The sequence below is a fragment of the Protopterus annectens genome, chromosome 4.part1 (assembly GCF_019279795.1).
Source record: "Protopterus annectens isolate FY-2018-M chromosome 4.part1, PAN1.0, whole genome shotgun sequence".
Classification (NCBI taxonomy): Eukaryota; Metazoa; Chordata; order Ceratodontiformes; family Protopteridae; genus Protopterus; species Protopterus annectens.
This window is the reverse complement of record NC_056734.1, coordinates 794,782,351-794,800,837: the sequence shown is the minus strand read 5'-3', so window position 1 is coordinate 794,800,837 and position 18,487 is coordinate 794,782,351. Positions and strand designations below refer to the sequence as shown.

The following is an 18,487-nucleotide window of genomic DNA, read 5'->3' as shown; positions in this document are numbered from 1 at the left end:
TTCTGGTTCAACTATTTATACATAGCTGCATGCTAATGTATCTGCTTTCATCATAGCAATGATTTGGATTATATTGAAATAATATTTTCTGTTAAGATACTGGTAATACATTTAGAATTCAAAGATTTTAGCTGCTTAATTTCTCTGTAATAGATTCAGCGCTTTCCAGCTTGTAATGGTGTTAATATAATAATATTATCATGGCAGAAAATGTTCACAGAAACATAAAACTGAAATGTATAAACTGCACCATAACTGATACTCTGCTTCTTTCATAATGTTTAATATTATAGAATCTCCAGTGAGATTAACATAAAACACTAACATCACCAAAGGTTTTCTTTAATTATCATTTTATTAATAGCTGTTTCTCAGGCAATATGTGCTGTTTATAATCCGTTTGAAAGCATTGTGTGGAGCATGTGGAATTCTTCAGCTTCTATATTAACTTTTCACCAAAGTAGCTGGAAGTCAAATACAACTTAGTGTTGCTGTTGTTATTATTATTATTACTTTTTTAAAGTCTGTAAGCTTAGAGCTGAATGGAAGCAGTTTAACACTTCCCTGATTAAAGCTCTGGGTCATAGTTCACCATCTACTGACAATAGTTGGGTGTAGTTTCACAATCAGCCACAGATTAGCTGTGCTTTCAGTTAAGGTAGTACCAGTTGAAAGAGAAAATAATGACAAGTGTGTTGTTAACTAGATGAGCAGCACCTGGCAGAACTGAAAAAATGGGGCTAAAGATACTCTTTTTCTTATTTGTCACTGGCTTTATTGCTTATTACATTTATACACCTCTTCCGGATGCAATGGAACAGAAGCTGAAAGTCATGATGATAGATGCAGTTACTAGAACGCTATATAATGTGGTAGGTTCCTGAGAATTTCCATTATGTTATTAAAACTAGCAGCACTATGACAGTGCATATTAAGATTAACAGCCTATAGACATCTGAATACTTTGTGTTGTAGAGCAGAACTGTTAAAAACAAGGTTTACATTTCCACAAACATAATGATTGCCTTTTTTTCACTGATTAAAGCTACAGTTCATTCTGAGCTCAAGAGTATTCCTTCATAAGGCACAGCACTCTCTTCTCTGTTATGCATTGTCGAATGTTTATATGATCTGTATTTAAAAATATATTCCTTCATGAAATTCTCAGAAAATCCTGAAAGACATAAATCGTATTTAATGAAGTTGTACCTGTTAACTATATACCTGAAACAAGCAAAAATATCAGTATAAATATATTTTGCTACAGATTTTACTGTAAACACCAAAAGGATGAGCTCTATAGAATACGTATACAGGCACTACACATATAAAACATTTGGTGTCCACAAATGTAAAATATGGACTGGTATAGCAAGTAGGAGCATGTTTTAGGAAAGGTTTCATTTTTGTTTAGTATCTTTCTGCCTATGGAACGTAATAACTTGCATTACATAAAGCCTTTGTGCAACAATACAGATTAAACCATTCTAGTTTAAAGATGAGTAAAAATGAATCAGCAATGAGTGCTTATTATGTTTAAAGAAATATTGATTTCAATACAATTGCCATAAATGTTAGAGCTTTTAAAAAATAGAAAATAAGTTTTCAAGGAAAACTCGAGTGCCTTTTTTATAATTGTGACTCTGGATTTTTTTTTTATTACTTTTATTTATGCCAGTACTTTTGCTTGGATAAGAGTCAAGTTGCAAAATCTGCAAATTAAGCCTACGGTCTTGGCCTTTGTTGCTTATATTACAAAATCCCTTTGAACATATCAGCTTCATTTCATGGTAATCTGCATGCACTTCCAAAGATGCTGGCATGGCTATCTTGTTTAAAAGGTTAAATGGATATTTTATTTATAGGATGAAGTTATTATTATTTCATTCAGAATTAAATTTGCTGTGTTACAAGTGGTAGATTTGCACACATACCTATCAACTGTCCACATTTTTACAGAATGTCCAGATTTTTGCCTCATATTTTGCTCTATTCCTCATAAAATTTGTGGTTTTCTGGTAAGTCACTGGGATGATCTGAGGATTGAAGTCACTAAATTAAGCTGTTACCTAAGAAGTTCAGTTTTGAGTGTTCTGCCATTTCACACTGAACTGATCGAAGGAAGGACACTGAGGAAACTCAGAGCTATAATATATAACATTAAATATCCTGTTTTTTGTTTATTTTGTTCTTTATTCCTTTGTTATTTATAGCACTTTGTGTACTGTGTATTTTTCTAGCTAGTTTCACTATGTGTGAGGTATTAACTGGAAATTGTCCACTTTTATTAAGCATCCGTTGGGTTGTTTGTTTCTGATAACTTGTTGCAGTTAAACTCTTTTTTCTAGAGGCTCCTTTAGCTGTTTAAAACTTTCATTTAAAGGCTCACTGCTGCTTTTCAGCAGTGAGAAACATTTCTGCAGTTTGTTTCCACCCTCCTTGTTGGTATAGTGTTTTTATAGTTGGTGGCTTTGCAGTTGCCCGCCCCTAGTGTAAATTTGATCTGGGACCCTCCTCCCAGTCTAGTGCCATTACCTCATTCTACCCAGTATAGGGAGAACATTTGAGAAGGCCAATCAGCTTAGTTTCTGCTACTTCTTTCTCTCTTTCCTTTCTCTCTTTCCACTTAATTTTTTTATCTGCTTTTACTGTATTTGTGTTTCTTCCTACTTTATTTTGCTTTTGCATCATCTTAAAAGTACTCAATTGTATTTATTACTGCTTGGTGTAACTCATTCTAAGCCTTTAGTTTAAGCACTTGGGCTTCAGACCAGTTGTTTTACATTAGGAAGGTTTGTGGCCTGCACTGTGGTGGCAGGACAGGTAGCTTACATCCTTCTAAGTTGGGAACTGCTGATTGAGGGCTCAGTGTCTGTTATTCTAAAAGTGTATTAGTTCTGGTTTAAGCACTTGGGCTTCAGGCCAGTTATTTTACATTAAGAAGGTTCGTGGTCTGCACTCTTGTGGGAGGAGATGCTGGACTCTGCCCTTCTGAGCTGGGAATTTCTGGTTAAAGGCTTATAGTGCCTGCATATTTGAACTGTTTCTTACTGAAATTGGTACACCTTGTTTGCTGTAGCATAGACTAGATCCAGGCCTGCTGAATCTAGCTTTGTTTGTATGCTTGTTGTTTGTTTGCTTGTTTTTTCCCTGAAATGCTAATTCCACCTAAAACGTGGCTTTTCAGCGCTTCTGTGAATCCCTAGTGATATCTGCATTGCTTACTGTACTTATTTCCGTGTTTCACTTGAAAGAAAGTTACTGTTTGTTGTTTTTGCATTTAAGTTACCTGTAACACATTGCATTTAAGTTACCTGGCACTTGCTCACTAAAGAAATTATATGTCAGCACTAAAAAAATAAAAGCACTACACCCTCACAAACTCCTCTTGAGTACCTTGTTCCCCATTGGCCCTTTTTTTCAATTATAAAGGAATTCCCAATACTATTCTAGCATGTCCAAAGCTCAGTTGTCAATCTCCTCTCTGGTCCAGCTGGTGAATCTGGGAATCTTGAGGCAATGTTACAACTGCCTCATGTACACAGACAACCCTCTCCTCCTCCCAACAAATTCCAACACATGTGAGAGATGCAACCATATAGCCAAACTGGAGGCTAAGCTCTCTCAACTCAGTACTGGCGTAACCAGTCAGGAGGAGAAGGAAACCACACTCACTACAATTCCAGTCTCACATAGACCTACCACAACAGCAAACCAAACACATAAACACACAAAAACATACTCAGAGGCTCTAAATAAAAATCTGCCTAAGCAGCAGAGACCTCCAAAGCAGACACCCAAGCAACCGCTACCCCAAAACAAAACACGTGCAACACATAGCTCACAAAGCCAGTGTGCCAAACAGTCACAGCCCTTAAGGCTAAACAACACACCTGATACACTTGTAATAGGTGACTCTATCGTCAGGCACACTGACATCCCGCTCACCAGGCTGAACAAGGAGAAGGTCACGGTGAGCTGCCTGTCAGGTGCTAGGATCTGCCACATAACACAAGCACTCAAGTCACTCCAAGGCAAGTACAAATATGACTCAGTCTTTGTCCATGCTGGTGTGAATGACCTGAGACGTACCTCCCTGGACTACATGAAAAGAGACATAGAGGAGCTTTCTGAGCATGAAGCCCAGGCCGGTATGACCCTGACCTTGAGTAGCATCTTACCCTCACCAAGAATTATGCCACAATATGAAGACAAGATGATCAATTTCAACAATTGACTTAAGTATTGGTGTCATTCAAAGGGGATCCAATGCCTGTCAGCCTGGGATGACATGCTCGACAAGCCACGATGCTTCGCTAGCACCTGTCACCCCTGGGCTTTCAGATATTGGCAAAGGCTCTTGCTACCCTAATAGTGCCTTTTATAGGCAAAGCTCAAAAGACAAACCCACCTCCATAGGTATCACAAGGGATAAGAAATTAAGAGTAATGCTCCTCAACGCCAGAAGTCTAAACCTCAAGATGCATGCACTCAAAACTCTCCTTAGCATGGAGAACATCGATATCTGTGCAGTAACAGAAACCTGGATCAAGGCTCCCGAGAGCACCCCAGCACTATCAGGTTATACCTCATACTGTGCTTTTCGGCCCCAAAACTTGGACCGAACCACAAAAGGAGGGGGAGTATCAATATTCGTCAAAGATACCCACACCTCCAGGTTGGTGGCACAGCACGAAGCATCAGAGACTATCATGTGCAACTAACAGTGGGTAAAACTGCCTTCCAGTTTATAGCCTGCTACAGACCACCCTCCCAAACCCAGGAACCCCACTCGGCCTTCCTGAGAACACTAGAAAATATGAAGGTCTCTCCAAACGCCATTATATTGGGCGACTTCAACTACTCAAACATAGACTGGGAGCATTACTCTAGCTCCAACACCCTAGCCCAAAGGTTCCTAGAATTTATAAACTCAAATGCTATGGAACAAGTTGTTACCACTCCCACAAGAGGAGAAAACATACTGGACCTGATCATCACCAATATGGGGACTCTATGCTCCAGACCAGAAGTGTATCCCTCACTGGTAAGATCAGACCATTAACTAATCTCACTGGATATTCACATCCCGACCCCACCCCCTGCCCAGAAAACCACAGTGAAAAACTTCTCTAAAGCAAATTTCACACTCCTCAAAACCAAGGTGGAATCCTTCAAAGCCCCCGGGCCTGTGAAAAATACGGCCCAGACCGCAGAATCCTTTATAAACGCATTCTGTGAACACCTTCAGGAATGCATGGATCATGCAAACCCAAATAAAACCAAGACCCAATCCTCCAAAGGCAGACGTCTTATCTGGTGGACCCCAGCCATAAACAAACTATACAATAGAAGGAGGAAGCTACTACATGATAGAGCAAAATCCCAAAAAGGGAAGGCATCTCTGATCAGTATTAGCAAAAAACTACGGGCACTCATAAAATCGTCTAAGGCCAGCTTCGAGAGAAATATTGCACAGGACACTAAGGATAATCACAAGGCTTTCTTTAGTTATGTTAGGAACCTGGGTGGGAATTCCCAGATATGCTCAGAATTAGTCCAAAATGACAAAAAATACACCGAACCCACAGACATTGCCAACATCCTAGCTGACAGGTTCAGTGCAAACCCCCCCCCCCCATCAAAAGGGCAAATATCTATCCCAGCAGAGTGCTGCCCCCTGACATCTCAGATGCTCAGGTAAGAGCCGCCCTCTCCAAAGCAAAAAACACAGCATCAGTGGGACCAGACGGTGTCCCAGGCTGCATCCTACATGAACTCCAAGAAGAACTAAACCCAAACATAAAACTACTGTTCAATCTCAGCCTTACTACAGGATATGTACCCAAAGAGTGGTGTACAGCAACAGTGGTCCCTCTCCACAAAGGTGGTGCCTCAACGGATCTTGGAAACTATCGCCCCATAAGCCTGACTAGCTTGGTCTGCAAAGCTATGGAAAGGATCATCATGGACCTCATAAATAAAGATATTGGGGACCTACAGATACTGGATCCAACCCAGTTCAGCTTTTTTAAGGGCAGATCCTGCCTCTTAAACCTGGTCGATTTCTTTGAAACATTCATCAAGGCCATTGGCAAGGGGAAGGTGGTCCACACAGCCTACCTGGACTTCGCAAAAGCCTTCAATACAATACCCCACTCGGGCATTATAGATAAGCTCACCAGCTTAAATATAAACCACTATGTCACTAGATGGGTTGCAAACTGGCTCAAGGACAGAACCCACATTGTTAGAATTGCTGGAGCCATGTCAGACTCCAAACCAGTTACAAGTGGCATCCCACAAGGCTCAGTCCTGGGACCTCTCTTGTTCGGTATATATTTCTCGGAGGTACAGGCCAACACGGAAGGACTGTGGCTGACCAAGTTCGCAGATGACTGCAGACTGGGCACCATAATAGACTCTCCAGCTGACATAAGCATCCTCCAAAAGGGCCTCATAGAAACAGACAACTGGTGCCAGAGCCATGGCCTCAAGCTAAACGCCAAAAAGTGTATAGTCATCTCCTTTGGCAAAAACAAAGTGCCCACAAATTACCACATAGGTGGTAATCTATTAAGTACAGAAGAAGTAATTAGGGACCTGGGGACCCAAGTTGATAGCAATCTCTCATTTGACAACCACGTGGCTAAAGTGGTTAGAAAAACATTTTATATAGCCCACCTAATCATGAAGGGATTCACATCTAGATCAGGGGAGGTCATCGTGCTTCTTTACTCATCCCTCATCAGGCCTATAATTGAGTACAATGTCCCTTTTGGGATGTACCTTACCAGACACCTGCAGCAACTGGAAAGACCCCAAAAGTACCTCACCAAGAGGATCAAAGGGCTCAAACAGATGCCATATGCTGCCCGGTTAAAGAAACTCTAGCTCTACTCAGTGGCATACCGCCTGCTCAGAGGCGATCTGATCTGTGCCTGACATATAAAGTCATGTCCAACCCGGAATTTATGGATATGCTGCACCTCAGAAAATCCAAATCCCATCGAGCTACGCGCTTGAGAGACTTGAACCTCGGCACTGAAATAAATAGGACATGCTGGAGGGACAGATTCATAACCCAGAGGCTCCCTTCACTCTGGAATAGAATCCCAGTCCAGGTTAGGCAGAGTCCCTCATTGACTCTCTTCAAGAGGAATCTTGATGAGTGGATGGGAGATCATAGGTTTACCCCGGGTATCACTTTTGTGTCACTGTTAGACAGAGGCACAGTATACTAACCTCGAAAAAGGGCATAGCAAAATTAATTTAAAATGGGTGGCGAAAGCCAAACACACTCTGGCTATGCTTATAAATGCCCTAGGGCAGATAGCCTAGTTTGAACCTATGAACCTTTAAATAATGACATGCATTTGAGTTTCTCACTTCAGAACCTTCAGGAAATGTATGTTAATACAGCCCCTGTTACTCTAGTAACTTTTTAAGTTTATAAGAGCAATATTTAAAATCTGTCACTTTTTGGGCATTTGTACCTGCATTTTGTCAGGCTTTGTCTGGATTTTTTGCACTAAGAGGTTGAGAGGTATGATTTACAGACGTTAAAATAGAGTGATAGGATTATTGTTTCAGCAATTCATTTCATAACTGCTGGCATTCGTCTGTATAGCACTAGAAAACAACTGCTATAATGAATCAGCAAAACACTTGTATGTCATCTACTAATTGTTGAAATGTGTAGACTGGGTGAGGCTGTCTGCAATAATACAAATGCAGTGTTGTCAGAGTTAAAGCTAGGTGATGGTCCCATAGAAGTTAAAAATTAAAAGATCAAACATACAAACAGAAAACAGATTATTGAACCAAAGGTCAAAATCCACTAAAAAGCTAAGCATACAATATGTAGCAGGGAACTGCACTTTGCAGATGAAATGTGGATTCAAGGTAGTACAACAAGCACATTAAAGTCACACTTCACATAATCAAGAAATTAAGTTAACAGTGAAAAAATGTTTATAAAATCATACAAATTAAGCACTCTTACCTTTGAAATAAAGATTAATAACCAGCATTGTCACATTATGTCTATTTTGATATAATTATTTAAACTAAACTGCACGTTTTTGTATTATTTTTGAAGATTGCAAAATTATTGTTCTTAAAATGTTTTTTTTAATATTTTGGAGCTTTTCTTCCCTGGCTGAAAATGGGCACCTACCCAGTCAGACATTCCTGGTAATCAAATGTCATTAAATAAATAAATAAATAAGTAACTAGTAGCAATATCTAAAGCACTACATTAAAACCATTAAAGTTACTCACAACAGATCATCAAAAATATTAACTAAAACAAAACATGTAAAATAAACTTTCAGGGCTGGGGGCCGTACATCAACCACACCCCATTAAGTCCAAATATAGTTACTCCAAGGACATAACATATTCGGGGTAATTGAATACTTTCCTTGTTCTTCGAAAAGTTAGCATGCCTCCTACAGTATGTGTAATACAATTAAATTCAATAACTTCAAATGAAAGAAAAACTATTCACATCTACTGTTTGTGGCTAGATTGCGTGTGTTCATTGTATGAATTTCATCTATGTAATCAGTTTTATTTCACTTTTCAAAGACATAAAAGCTGACTGACTACACTGAATTGTCCATGTTTGTGTAGTAAAGAGGCACAATTTGACAAGCAGAATGGGAAATTCCAAGCACCAAGGTAAAAACATGGAGAAGGAGCTGACTGGTGTCTTGAACCATTACAGATTCAGTCAACAGGTACGTGATTTAACTGGAAAGGGTAGAATCCTGGATACAGTCCTAACTAGTGCGGAGGGGGTCATGCATGTCTAAGTTAAAGAACTGTTAGCCAACAGTGATATTGTCACTGTGTGGTTCAAGGTAGGGTGAAGGGGTACAAATAAAAAGGTGATGTGAGATTTTAGAACAGTTGATTGTGTTGTATGAGGGAGATGGTTAAGGATGAGTTAGGAGACTGGGAAAACTTGAAGGAATAAGCAGCCTGTGGGAAAGAGTCATAGATTGTGTACTGAGAGAAATGGACAAGAGTACAACAAAGAGGTAGAAAGGTAAAAACGGAAGGCAGCTAGTGTTGGTATTTTGGAATATGAGACTAAGATTTAGGTGAAAATGAGAGCCCTGTAGAAGGTGTAAAGGAGGGCTATGCATGAGGAACAAAACAAAGTAGGCTAGCAAAGAGGTAACAAACATGGTAAGGGCAAAAAAGGCTAAAGGTGAATGATAATAGGAGAAAGAAGGGAAGAAAATGCTTTTTCCATATGCAGCTGAAAAAAGGAAGGGGGGACAGTACTTGACAAACAGTGGAAAGATAGAGGGAGATTGAAAAAGAATGAAAAAAGTGGAGGTACTAAAAAAATACTTTGTTCCAGTTTTCACAAAGGAAAGGGAGAGTGCCATGATGAAAAAGAGTCAAGGCAGACTATGAGAAAACAATGGATAGGCACCAGTGTAGAGAGAGAAGAGGTACAGTGGAAGCTAGTTGGTTTTAGTAATGTATGCAGTACAAGTACCAGATGGCCTGCCACTCATAACCATCAAAAGTTTGACTAGTATGTTGGCAGAACTCATCATGGAGATACTCAACAGATCACTTCCATTATGGAAGTACCAAAGGACTGGATAACAGTAGCTGTGGTACCTTTACATATAGGTTGGGATGGAGGTTGGTAGAAAAAAAAAATCTGGAAAATTATTGATCTGTTAGCTTAATAGCGGTATTCATGAATATGATGGAGAAAATACATTTATTTATTCATTTATTTAGCTGTTTATTCACTTGCCTATTTGTTGATTTGTTTGTTTATTTGAATTTGTTAATCCAGGTAGATCACTGATGACAAATAACTAAAGTATTGAGTACAGACATAGTGCCAATGTAATACATTGTACAATAAGGTCAGAGTAATGTAACAAAAAAGTTTAGTTAAGCACCCCATTTGAGATGTTCTTCACATTATATATTGACTGAAGCTGAAATCAGCTTATTCAGTATGGAGAAGATATGCACACTGTATACAAGAAATTCAAAAGTTAAGGTAAGTATAATATACATACAGTTAGATGGACAGGGAGATTAAGAAAGTTATTAGACCGTGAAAGTGTTGCACTGTAAAATAATACGGTGTACATAAGTGTGGCTAAGGGGTATAGCATTTGCATTTAGCAAGATTCAGAAGATAAGTTCTCATTTGTGTCTGAAAGGCAAGCTATGATGATATTTCTTTGAGATAGGACTGATCTGTGTTGTGAAGCTTGTTTTTTAGGGCTAGTAGTAAGGAAGCTGAATGGTCATGATTCCTGAGATTGCTGCATATAAGTCTGAATAATTGTGACCCTAATTGGAAGTCAGTTCCTTTTTTGACTGGTAGGGATGGAGTGATGAATCTGAAGACTGCATTAGTGATTGACTGCATCTGTGTATATATTACACACCCGTGCACACACATATATATATATATATATATATATATATATATATATATATATATATATATATAGTATATATGTGTGTATGGTTGAGGTTGGGACTGGGGAATGCAAACATGTTAAGTTGGAGTGGGCAGTAGTATCAAAACTTCCACTTCGAGATATACCAAAAGCTGCAGTTTTGGAGCTGAGTGCTATGTGCGAATGTTTGTGGGTTTGAGTTAGAGTAAGGGTTAAGAAAGAGATGTTTTGGTGTGCTTTGGTACTGGTATGTTTTGTGTCTTGTGTAGTTTTACTGATAGGGAAAGACTTGTTATTAACCCAATGTGAACAGCTGGGGATAGGATCAGGGCAGGGCAGGGTTAGGTTTACGATTAGTGCACATGAGTACAGTGGTGCACCTTTTCCCCTAAAAGCAGCACTATGCAGACAGTGCCTCACTCTCTGTTTAATCACAGAAAGAGAGAGTGAGAGAAAGATAGATATCAACATATGAAACCTTTACTACAGAAGGCAAATGTCTGTCATGACATCAACAGCTGTTCTCCACTCTCCCTCAATACTTACTACTTGCTTGACTCCCTTCCATCTAGATTTCGGAAAGCCTGTGATAAAAGCATGTATATCAACCCCACCCACAGAAATCTAATCAAATCTAAATGGGAGGCAAAAGCCAACACATTCTGGCTAGGCTTATAAATGCCCTAGGGCAGCGAGCCTAGTACCTACCTATGAACCTATGAACCCTTAGTACTTTCTTGCCCATGAGGTATTAGGGATCTGATAGAAGCCAGAGCAGCAGTAAATTCTTTGTTGACAGATTACCTCACGCAAGACAGCCCATCAAGAAGACTCCTAAACTTTCCCTTTCCAACCCTTAAGAAAATTTCGGGAGGAGGGACACGTGGTAGGTCAAGGTGCAAGTTAAGATGGGGTTAAGAGGTGACTACATATTCAACACAACTGCAGAGTGGTAATAGGTCAAGAGCAGGGGGACAGTAGGAGGGAAATATTAATGCCTCATTCAATATATCAGAATATATAAAATGATGGTATGCTCCTTCACAACTGTGCGCATTCTTTTGTATTATTTACTATTGCAATGCTGCTAACTATTGAGATGATTGGAAATACATATATGTTGCTGATGGTGGTGGCATTGGTAGTGGCGGGGTGTTGGCTGTAGGCACTAATGTTTCCTCATGTAAAAGTTTGCCTACAGGATTACCAAAATTGTGTATTGTATATGACAGTGTCATGAGGTACTACCTGGCTATAAATTGACAATATAAAGGTCCATAGGTACTTATGAGGCTAATGATTCTTGAGCATCTTTGACAGCTAGATATACATTCCCAGTAGTTTGCTGACTCTAGTATTTTAAGTATGATTAATACTGAGCCCTTTGTATTGTAAGTATGTACAGTCCAGGGCTAGCAGACATTTTCTTATTACTCCTATCCATAAAGGACAAGAGTGCAAAACCAGGGATGAATTTACGGTTTCCAGTTCATTTATTCACCCGGATTCTGCATGACTAGATTAAGTGATGTAATTTGCTTTACATGAAGAAGAAGACAATTCTAGAGAAGCAGCATTCTCTGTGAAGCATATTAGTCCTTCCAGCATGGGCTATTCAAATAGCAAACCAGACTGAGATCTTATTAACAGTTGTTTTTTTCAAGTATTGGACTTGCAGATGAACAGTAGATCTGACAAGATGAGGTCAGGCGAGGGTCTGTAACTGAGACAGAGGTTCCTTTAGTAACCCTGTAAGACACCAAGAAGAGGGACAGGGCTTTGAGATGATCAGTTTAGTTTCTGTGATTTAGGACCTTGATTTTCTTGGTAAAAAAGTATTATTTTTACATGAGATGTGCTATGTTCTAGAAAAGGTAAATACCAAAGTGGACATTATACTCAGTGATTGGCCTAATGAGTGGAGAATACTGTGGAATAATCACCTTTCTGGTCCTGGATGTTATAGCCTTAATGCTAAGCTGGGGAAAGAAGAGGGACTTCCTTATGACAGTGAATATGTGGTGATAGACTGACAACTCATTGTCTTCAAGGGTTCCCAGGTCCTTCACTACTGGTTCAGTTTTCAGGGGCATGTTGTTGATGAGATAGTTGCAGGGGACATCATGCCTGCCAAGGGATAAAATTATACTTTTTTTTGGCATTTAGTTTTAGGCCGTGGTTTAGACATCAGCCATTTATTTGGGAAAGGCCTTCCCGGAGGGCCTTAGTGTCCTCTGGGGACTTTACGATGCACCAGGTTTACAGTGATCTGCACAACTGGTCAGCCATAAGCCCTTAACTTTATCTTGGACTTCCAAGAAGTAAATGCCACAGAGGATTGGCCCACAGACCAAATCTGAGGTCCATTGCTAGTGATGGGTCTTTTGGAGGAAGTACAGTCACCTACCAAATTTCCTGCATTCTCTTTGTGAACCAGTTTGCTCTCCAACAAGTTACACAGGGTATACATTTAGCTGGATGCATTTATTGGTTATAACTGAGTGTAACATTCTCAAAGAATTTGACCAGATTAAGTAGGCAAGATCTGCCTTTAACAGAACCAAAATAGTTCAGGTCAAAGATTTCCAAGCTGGTTCTGGTAGATGGTTTGTAGGTTGCCTATGCCATTATTTGTTAGTTCCATTATGATCTTTTTCATATCCTTACAGAATGAGGCTGGGAGGTTTATAGGTCAGTTGTTGCCCAGGACAGTTGACTCCAAACCTTTGTGTAGGGGGGATGACTGTTGCAGTTGTCCATTCATGAAGAATAAATATTGTTTAGAGACTGATGTTGAAAAGCCTGTGTGGAGAGTCTCACACATCCTGTTTCAGGCTGATCAGTAGGCATATTGGTTTGTTATATGGCCCTATTAAAGCAGTATTTTTGGATTTGGATAGTGCCTGCAGAACTTGTTCCCAAGAGATTTTAGGGAGGGCTGGATGCCAGAATAAGATATGGGACAGTCAGTTGGAGTTATGGATGAAATTGGAGCTGAATGTGTCTGCTAATAATATATCCTCAAGATTAGATAATGTAATATCATTTACTTTTAGCTCTGTACAGTTTTGTATGTTACCTCTGAGGTTTCTAACATAGTTAAAGCAGACCTTATGATTATCCTCTGCCTGGGTAGCTATATTACCTCATATCTATTTTTGGTTAATTTTATGAGGGAGCAGATGTCCCTGTTTAGGTTGGCAAAAGTAGGTTTGACATTTGGAGGGTTACATTTATTTTTACGTTATGAGCTTTTTTTCATTGAAGTGCCTGTTTATATTTGTGTTCCACTGAAGAGGTTTATTTTCAAAATTGGAACTGTGTTTATTTCAAAGAAGGATGGTTGCTTCTATGTAGTTGTTTAAATGTGCATAAAATTTGGTGCTGAAGGATTCCACATTCAAGTAGAGACCATCAGAGTGGTAAGCAATTTTGAATTTTGCTAAGTTATCACTCAGATTTAATAGATTAGCTTTAACATAGTCTCTGAATATCAAGTTGTGGTTGGATGTTTCTGGCTTCAATTTTATAGTGAATATGACTGATTTATGGTCTGTTTTGACTAGGGAAGTTGTTCCATATGGTAGGGAACAGAGCTGCCCCATACTGGTGAGGGCCAAGTTCAAGGTTTTGTCTCCACTAGTTTGAGTGTGGGCTAGCTGGTCCACCGAGTTTGTATTTATAACATCCAGAAATGTCTAAGTATACTTTTTTGGGGGGAATATAAGTTTTGCAGTTGATGGAGGGGTAGATGAAGTTCCCTAGGAGAAAGTATTTGGCTGGATGCATAGATCTTCTATACTAGTCTGGTGTGAGGTATGGGCCATGGGTGACCTAAAAGGGGTCCATGGTTAGCTATGAAGTGATATAAGGTTTTGTTTATGGCACACTTGACATGGAGGAGTTCCAGGTTGTTATCATTCCTAACAAGTCTGAAGGTAAAATTTTGTTTTATGAATTTAGAGACAGCACAGCTTTTGGTGTCTTCATCCAATGGAGTGGATACGAATGCATTGTAGGCCTTGAATCTTTTACTGATGGGGTGCTGTAAATATTCTTGAAAAAGGTCTCCATTGCAATGCATATATCAATGCATTCTAGGGTAAGGAGTGCCTTTAGGGAGAGTGTTTTTTTATTTATTTATTTTTGTTTAGGCTTCAAGAGTTAAACTGCAGTACCTTCATATTATACATAATTTTTAATATAATGTATCCTTTGTTGACCAGGTTAGTTCCACTAGGCTTGTAGCCTCTATTCAGGTGAGACCCAAGCTGGTATTTATACAACTATAGGAAGTTTGGATAGGGCATCAGGCAACTTCCCCTACTTATAGAGTACAGGGACATTATTGTTGGTGGTGCATTACTTCTGTTTCCATTCCAAGCACATAGGCAGCCCAGAGAAACAGAAGGAAATATGCCAAGTGTAAGTGAACAAAATGTAAGCAAGGAGAAGGAGAAGATAAATATAGAGATGTCTGAGCCTTTACAAGAAAGGCAGCTAAATGAAACATAAGAAACGGAGAAGTTGTTGATATCAGAGGAGAAAGAAGCATTAAATAAAATCAGTTCCAGATTCAGAAGATATATTTCAAGAAAAACCGTTCAAGGGAGAAGAGTCAGCAGGGATGTATTTTTACAACCCTTCAATCCCTAGGGTTGCAGGATGTTTATTTAAAAGAAATTATCAAAGTAAGCTGGAGAGAGAACTGGCAGCATCATGGGCTGAGATTATGGAGAAAATACAAGAAGAAGAGGTTGGAGAGGACATAACAAGAAGACAATCATGCACACACAGTGAAAGAGGAAGCAAAAAAAGCAAATAAGTGAAGGAAGTGAAAAAGAAATATGTAATAAGAATCTGCAGTAAGAAAGAAAAAGGACTGGACAGGTATGCGGTATGGGACACTATAATTGCACCAGTGGGGTGTTTCACCCAAGGAGTTGAGACCTTTTATTCTTATAAACAAAGAAATGTACTGTGATATATGTTTTTGAAACTGGACAGTATATGGAAAATTTCTTAGAAAGATATGAAGAAAAAAAAGACTGTAATCCTTGGACTGATTATGTAGTGCAGTCATTTCATAGAGAGACAAAAAAAAGAGTTAATAAACAATTAGAAGCTGAAAAAGAGGAAGTGAACAAACATTTAAAGAAAATATGCAAAGATGTGATGGACACAACAAAATTATGATGAAAGAGGTTTATGGACTGGGGGTTGGGAATGTGGGATTATTTTGAAAATGGAATGTGATAACGTGCATACTTCTAGTGTGATTAATGTGAATGGTACAGAGAGCAACTAAAAACATGCTTTTTTTGCAGAAAAAATAATCCCTTGATTTGTGACTGTGATAAATGAAAATGTTTTATTTGTGGCAAAGCGGGGCATGAAGCAAAAAATGTGATATGAAATGTAAAAATGTGGAAAACTGGACATATGCAGGTGGATTGTGAAGAAAATGTAGAAAATGTAGAAAAAGAAGGTGTACAGGATTCAGTATATGATAAAAGTATAGAAAAGGAACAAGACAAATATGGAAAAAAACAAAGAAATAATAATAGAGGCAAAACACAGGGAAAGAGAAGGGGAAGTGCTCAATCCGAGTGAAGAAGAATATGTAAATTGGCAAGTAGTGAGAGGAAAGAAAAATTCCATAGTGAAAAGTGTAAAAGACAGGAAAAGAAAATTTTAAAGCGTAATTGTGAAAGAATAAAAAAGGTAAAGGATGACATAGGAACAGCATTAATACAATTTAAAGGTTGTAGATTTTAGCTTTAAATGTGAATAGTATGAAGAATATCAAAAGAAACAAGAGGTATTTTAGAATGTTGTTCTTTAATGGACATGCATATTGTCATATTAGAAGATACTAGGATCATTACAGAAGAAGAAAAATTACAAATTGAAGTTCTATGAGGTGGAATGATTATTTGGAATATGGGAAAAGATACATGTTCAGGGACAGGTATGTTGTGTAAGGAAAACATTAAAATCTTAGACTTTACAATAGTCAAATTAGGAAGAATAATGGTAATAGACTTAAAATGGAAAACTAAAGTTTATAGAATTATTGCATTATGTGTATATGTTTCACAGAAAGAGAGATCATGTTTAAAAATTCTAAGTTATGCAGTTATTAATATGGATATAAAATTAATGGGGATTTTAATTGCAATTTAAGAATAGGAAAGAAAAATAGCCGTGATGTTAAAAATGATACATGAGATAAGAAAAGTGTAAAGTTGTATATAAGGGATAACAAACACTAGACATATAGGAGAGGAGAAATTAAAATTGAAACTGACTTTCTTAGTATCAGACAGTGTAAAAATACTGCAAAAGGGGATAAAAAAGACAGGATTCTCAGATAATATAGCTATATGGATAGAGGTATATGAGAAAGAAGGATACATAAAAATAGGCAAAGGTGTTAAAAGGCTTAATGAAAAAGATGTAAATAAAGATGATAGAAAAGAGATAAATAAATTATGGAAAGATCATACAGGCATGAGAATATTCTCTGAAATTTGGAAAAGCTGGTGGATAAGTTTTAATAAAAAATACAAAAAAGTGCTTTTTGGTGTGTCAAGATGGAAACAGAGGACTAAGGAAATTAAGATAGAAACAATTGCATGAAGACACACCTCATCACAAAAGGTTTCTCATCCAGAAAAAAAGAGGTCATTGTTCCCCTCTACTCATCACTCATTAGACCCCATTATAGAGTACAATGCCCCTTTTGGTATGTACCTCACAAGACATCTACAACAACTGGAAAGGCCACAGAAATACCTCACAAAGAGGATTACTGGCCTCAAACAGATGCCCTACGTAGACCGCCTCAAAAAACTCCAGCTTTACTCTGTAGCATATTGCCTACTCAGAGGTGATCTCTGCCAAACATACAAAGCTGTGTCAAACCCAGAGCTGTTGGACATGCTCCACTTAAAGAAACCCCAATCCCTCCAAACTACACCCTCTAGGGACCTAAACCTTGTCACCACAATAAACAGAACATGCCGGAGGGATAGACTCCTATCCCAGAGATTTCCCATACTCTGGAATAAACTACTTATCTATATCAAACAAAGCTCCTCATTAGCACTCTTCAAGAAAAATCTTGATGACTGGATGGGAAATAGGAAATTCACCCCAGGGATCACCTCAGTGGCTCTGCTCGACAGTGGCACAGGAAAATAATTCTCTTGGGTGGCAAAAGCCAGGGTACCTTTTTGGCTGAGCTTGTATAGGCCCCAGGGCCAATAGCCTAGTACCTACCTATGAACCTATAAGAAGTGTTTAAGGAAATAATAAAAGATAAGACAACCTTCTTTGAGAAAGAGAAAGAAATATATAATATAAACCAGGAAAATATTAAAAGACTGTTACATGAACAAATATATTGTTTACAAGGAAGAAAAGAAGTAGCACCCTACTTGAATAAATTAGTAAAACAGAACTCAATAATAATAAAAGAAATAAAGAATAATAAAGGTGAAATGTAGTAAAGCAAGAAGGAATATTTGAAGTGATTAAAAAGCATATAAAACAGAATTTTGCAAAACAAACAGAGATGAAAGTAAAGCAGAAATGGATAGTTAAAAACAAAGTAAAGAAGACAATGAGAATCTGGAAAAAATATAAATGTGAAAAAGCTGAATGAAACATTAAAGATATTAATATGGATATAGCTACAGGACTGGATGGTATTGAATATCATATGTACAATGATATGGCAAACTGGCAAAAATCCTTTTTTGTGGGGGCAGTAAATGAATGGCTAAGGAAAGTAAAGTAGATAAACAGATATGTATGGGACTCATGAAACTTATATGGAAAAAAGGAGATAAAGATGATATAAAAACTGGAGACCAATAGTATTGAATAATACAGATTATGATATTTATGAGAATAATACCTAAAATACAATTTTTGGTAGAAAAGGGAAAGGAAGTCAGGATTTATTACTGATAGTAAAAGAAGTAATAGATGATATTGTAAATAAAAGAGTTAGAAACTAAAATTAT

General features: G+C 38.1%; 1 protein-coding gene across 1 annotated transcript in view; it reads left to right on the top strand.

Moving 5' to 3' along the window:
- Positions 1–393: 393 nt before the first annotated feature.
- LOC122801059 (arylacetamide deacetylase-like) overlaps positions 394–18,487 on the top strand; it is a 206,990-nt gene continuing 188,896 nt past the window's right edge. Inside the window, exon 1 of the mRNA XM_044070543.1 lies at positions 394–872. Coding sequence (XP_043926478.1) covers positions 735–872 — 138 coding nt within the window. The 5' untranslated portion in view covers positions 394–734. The remainder of the gene's footprint in view (positions 873–18,487) is intronic.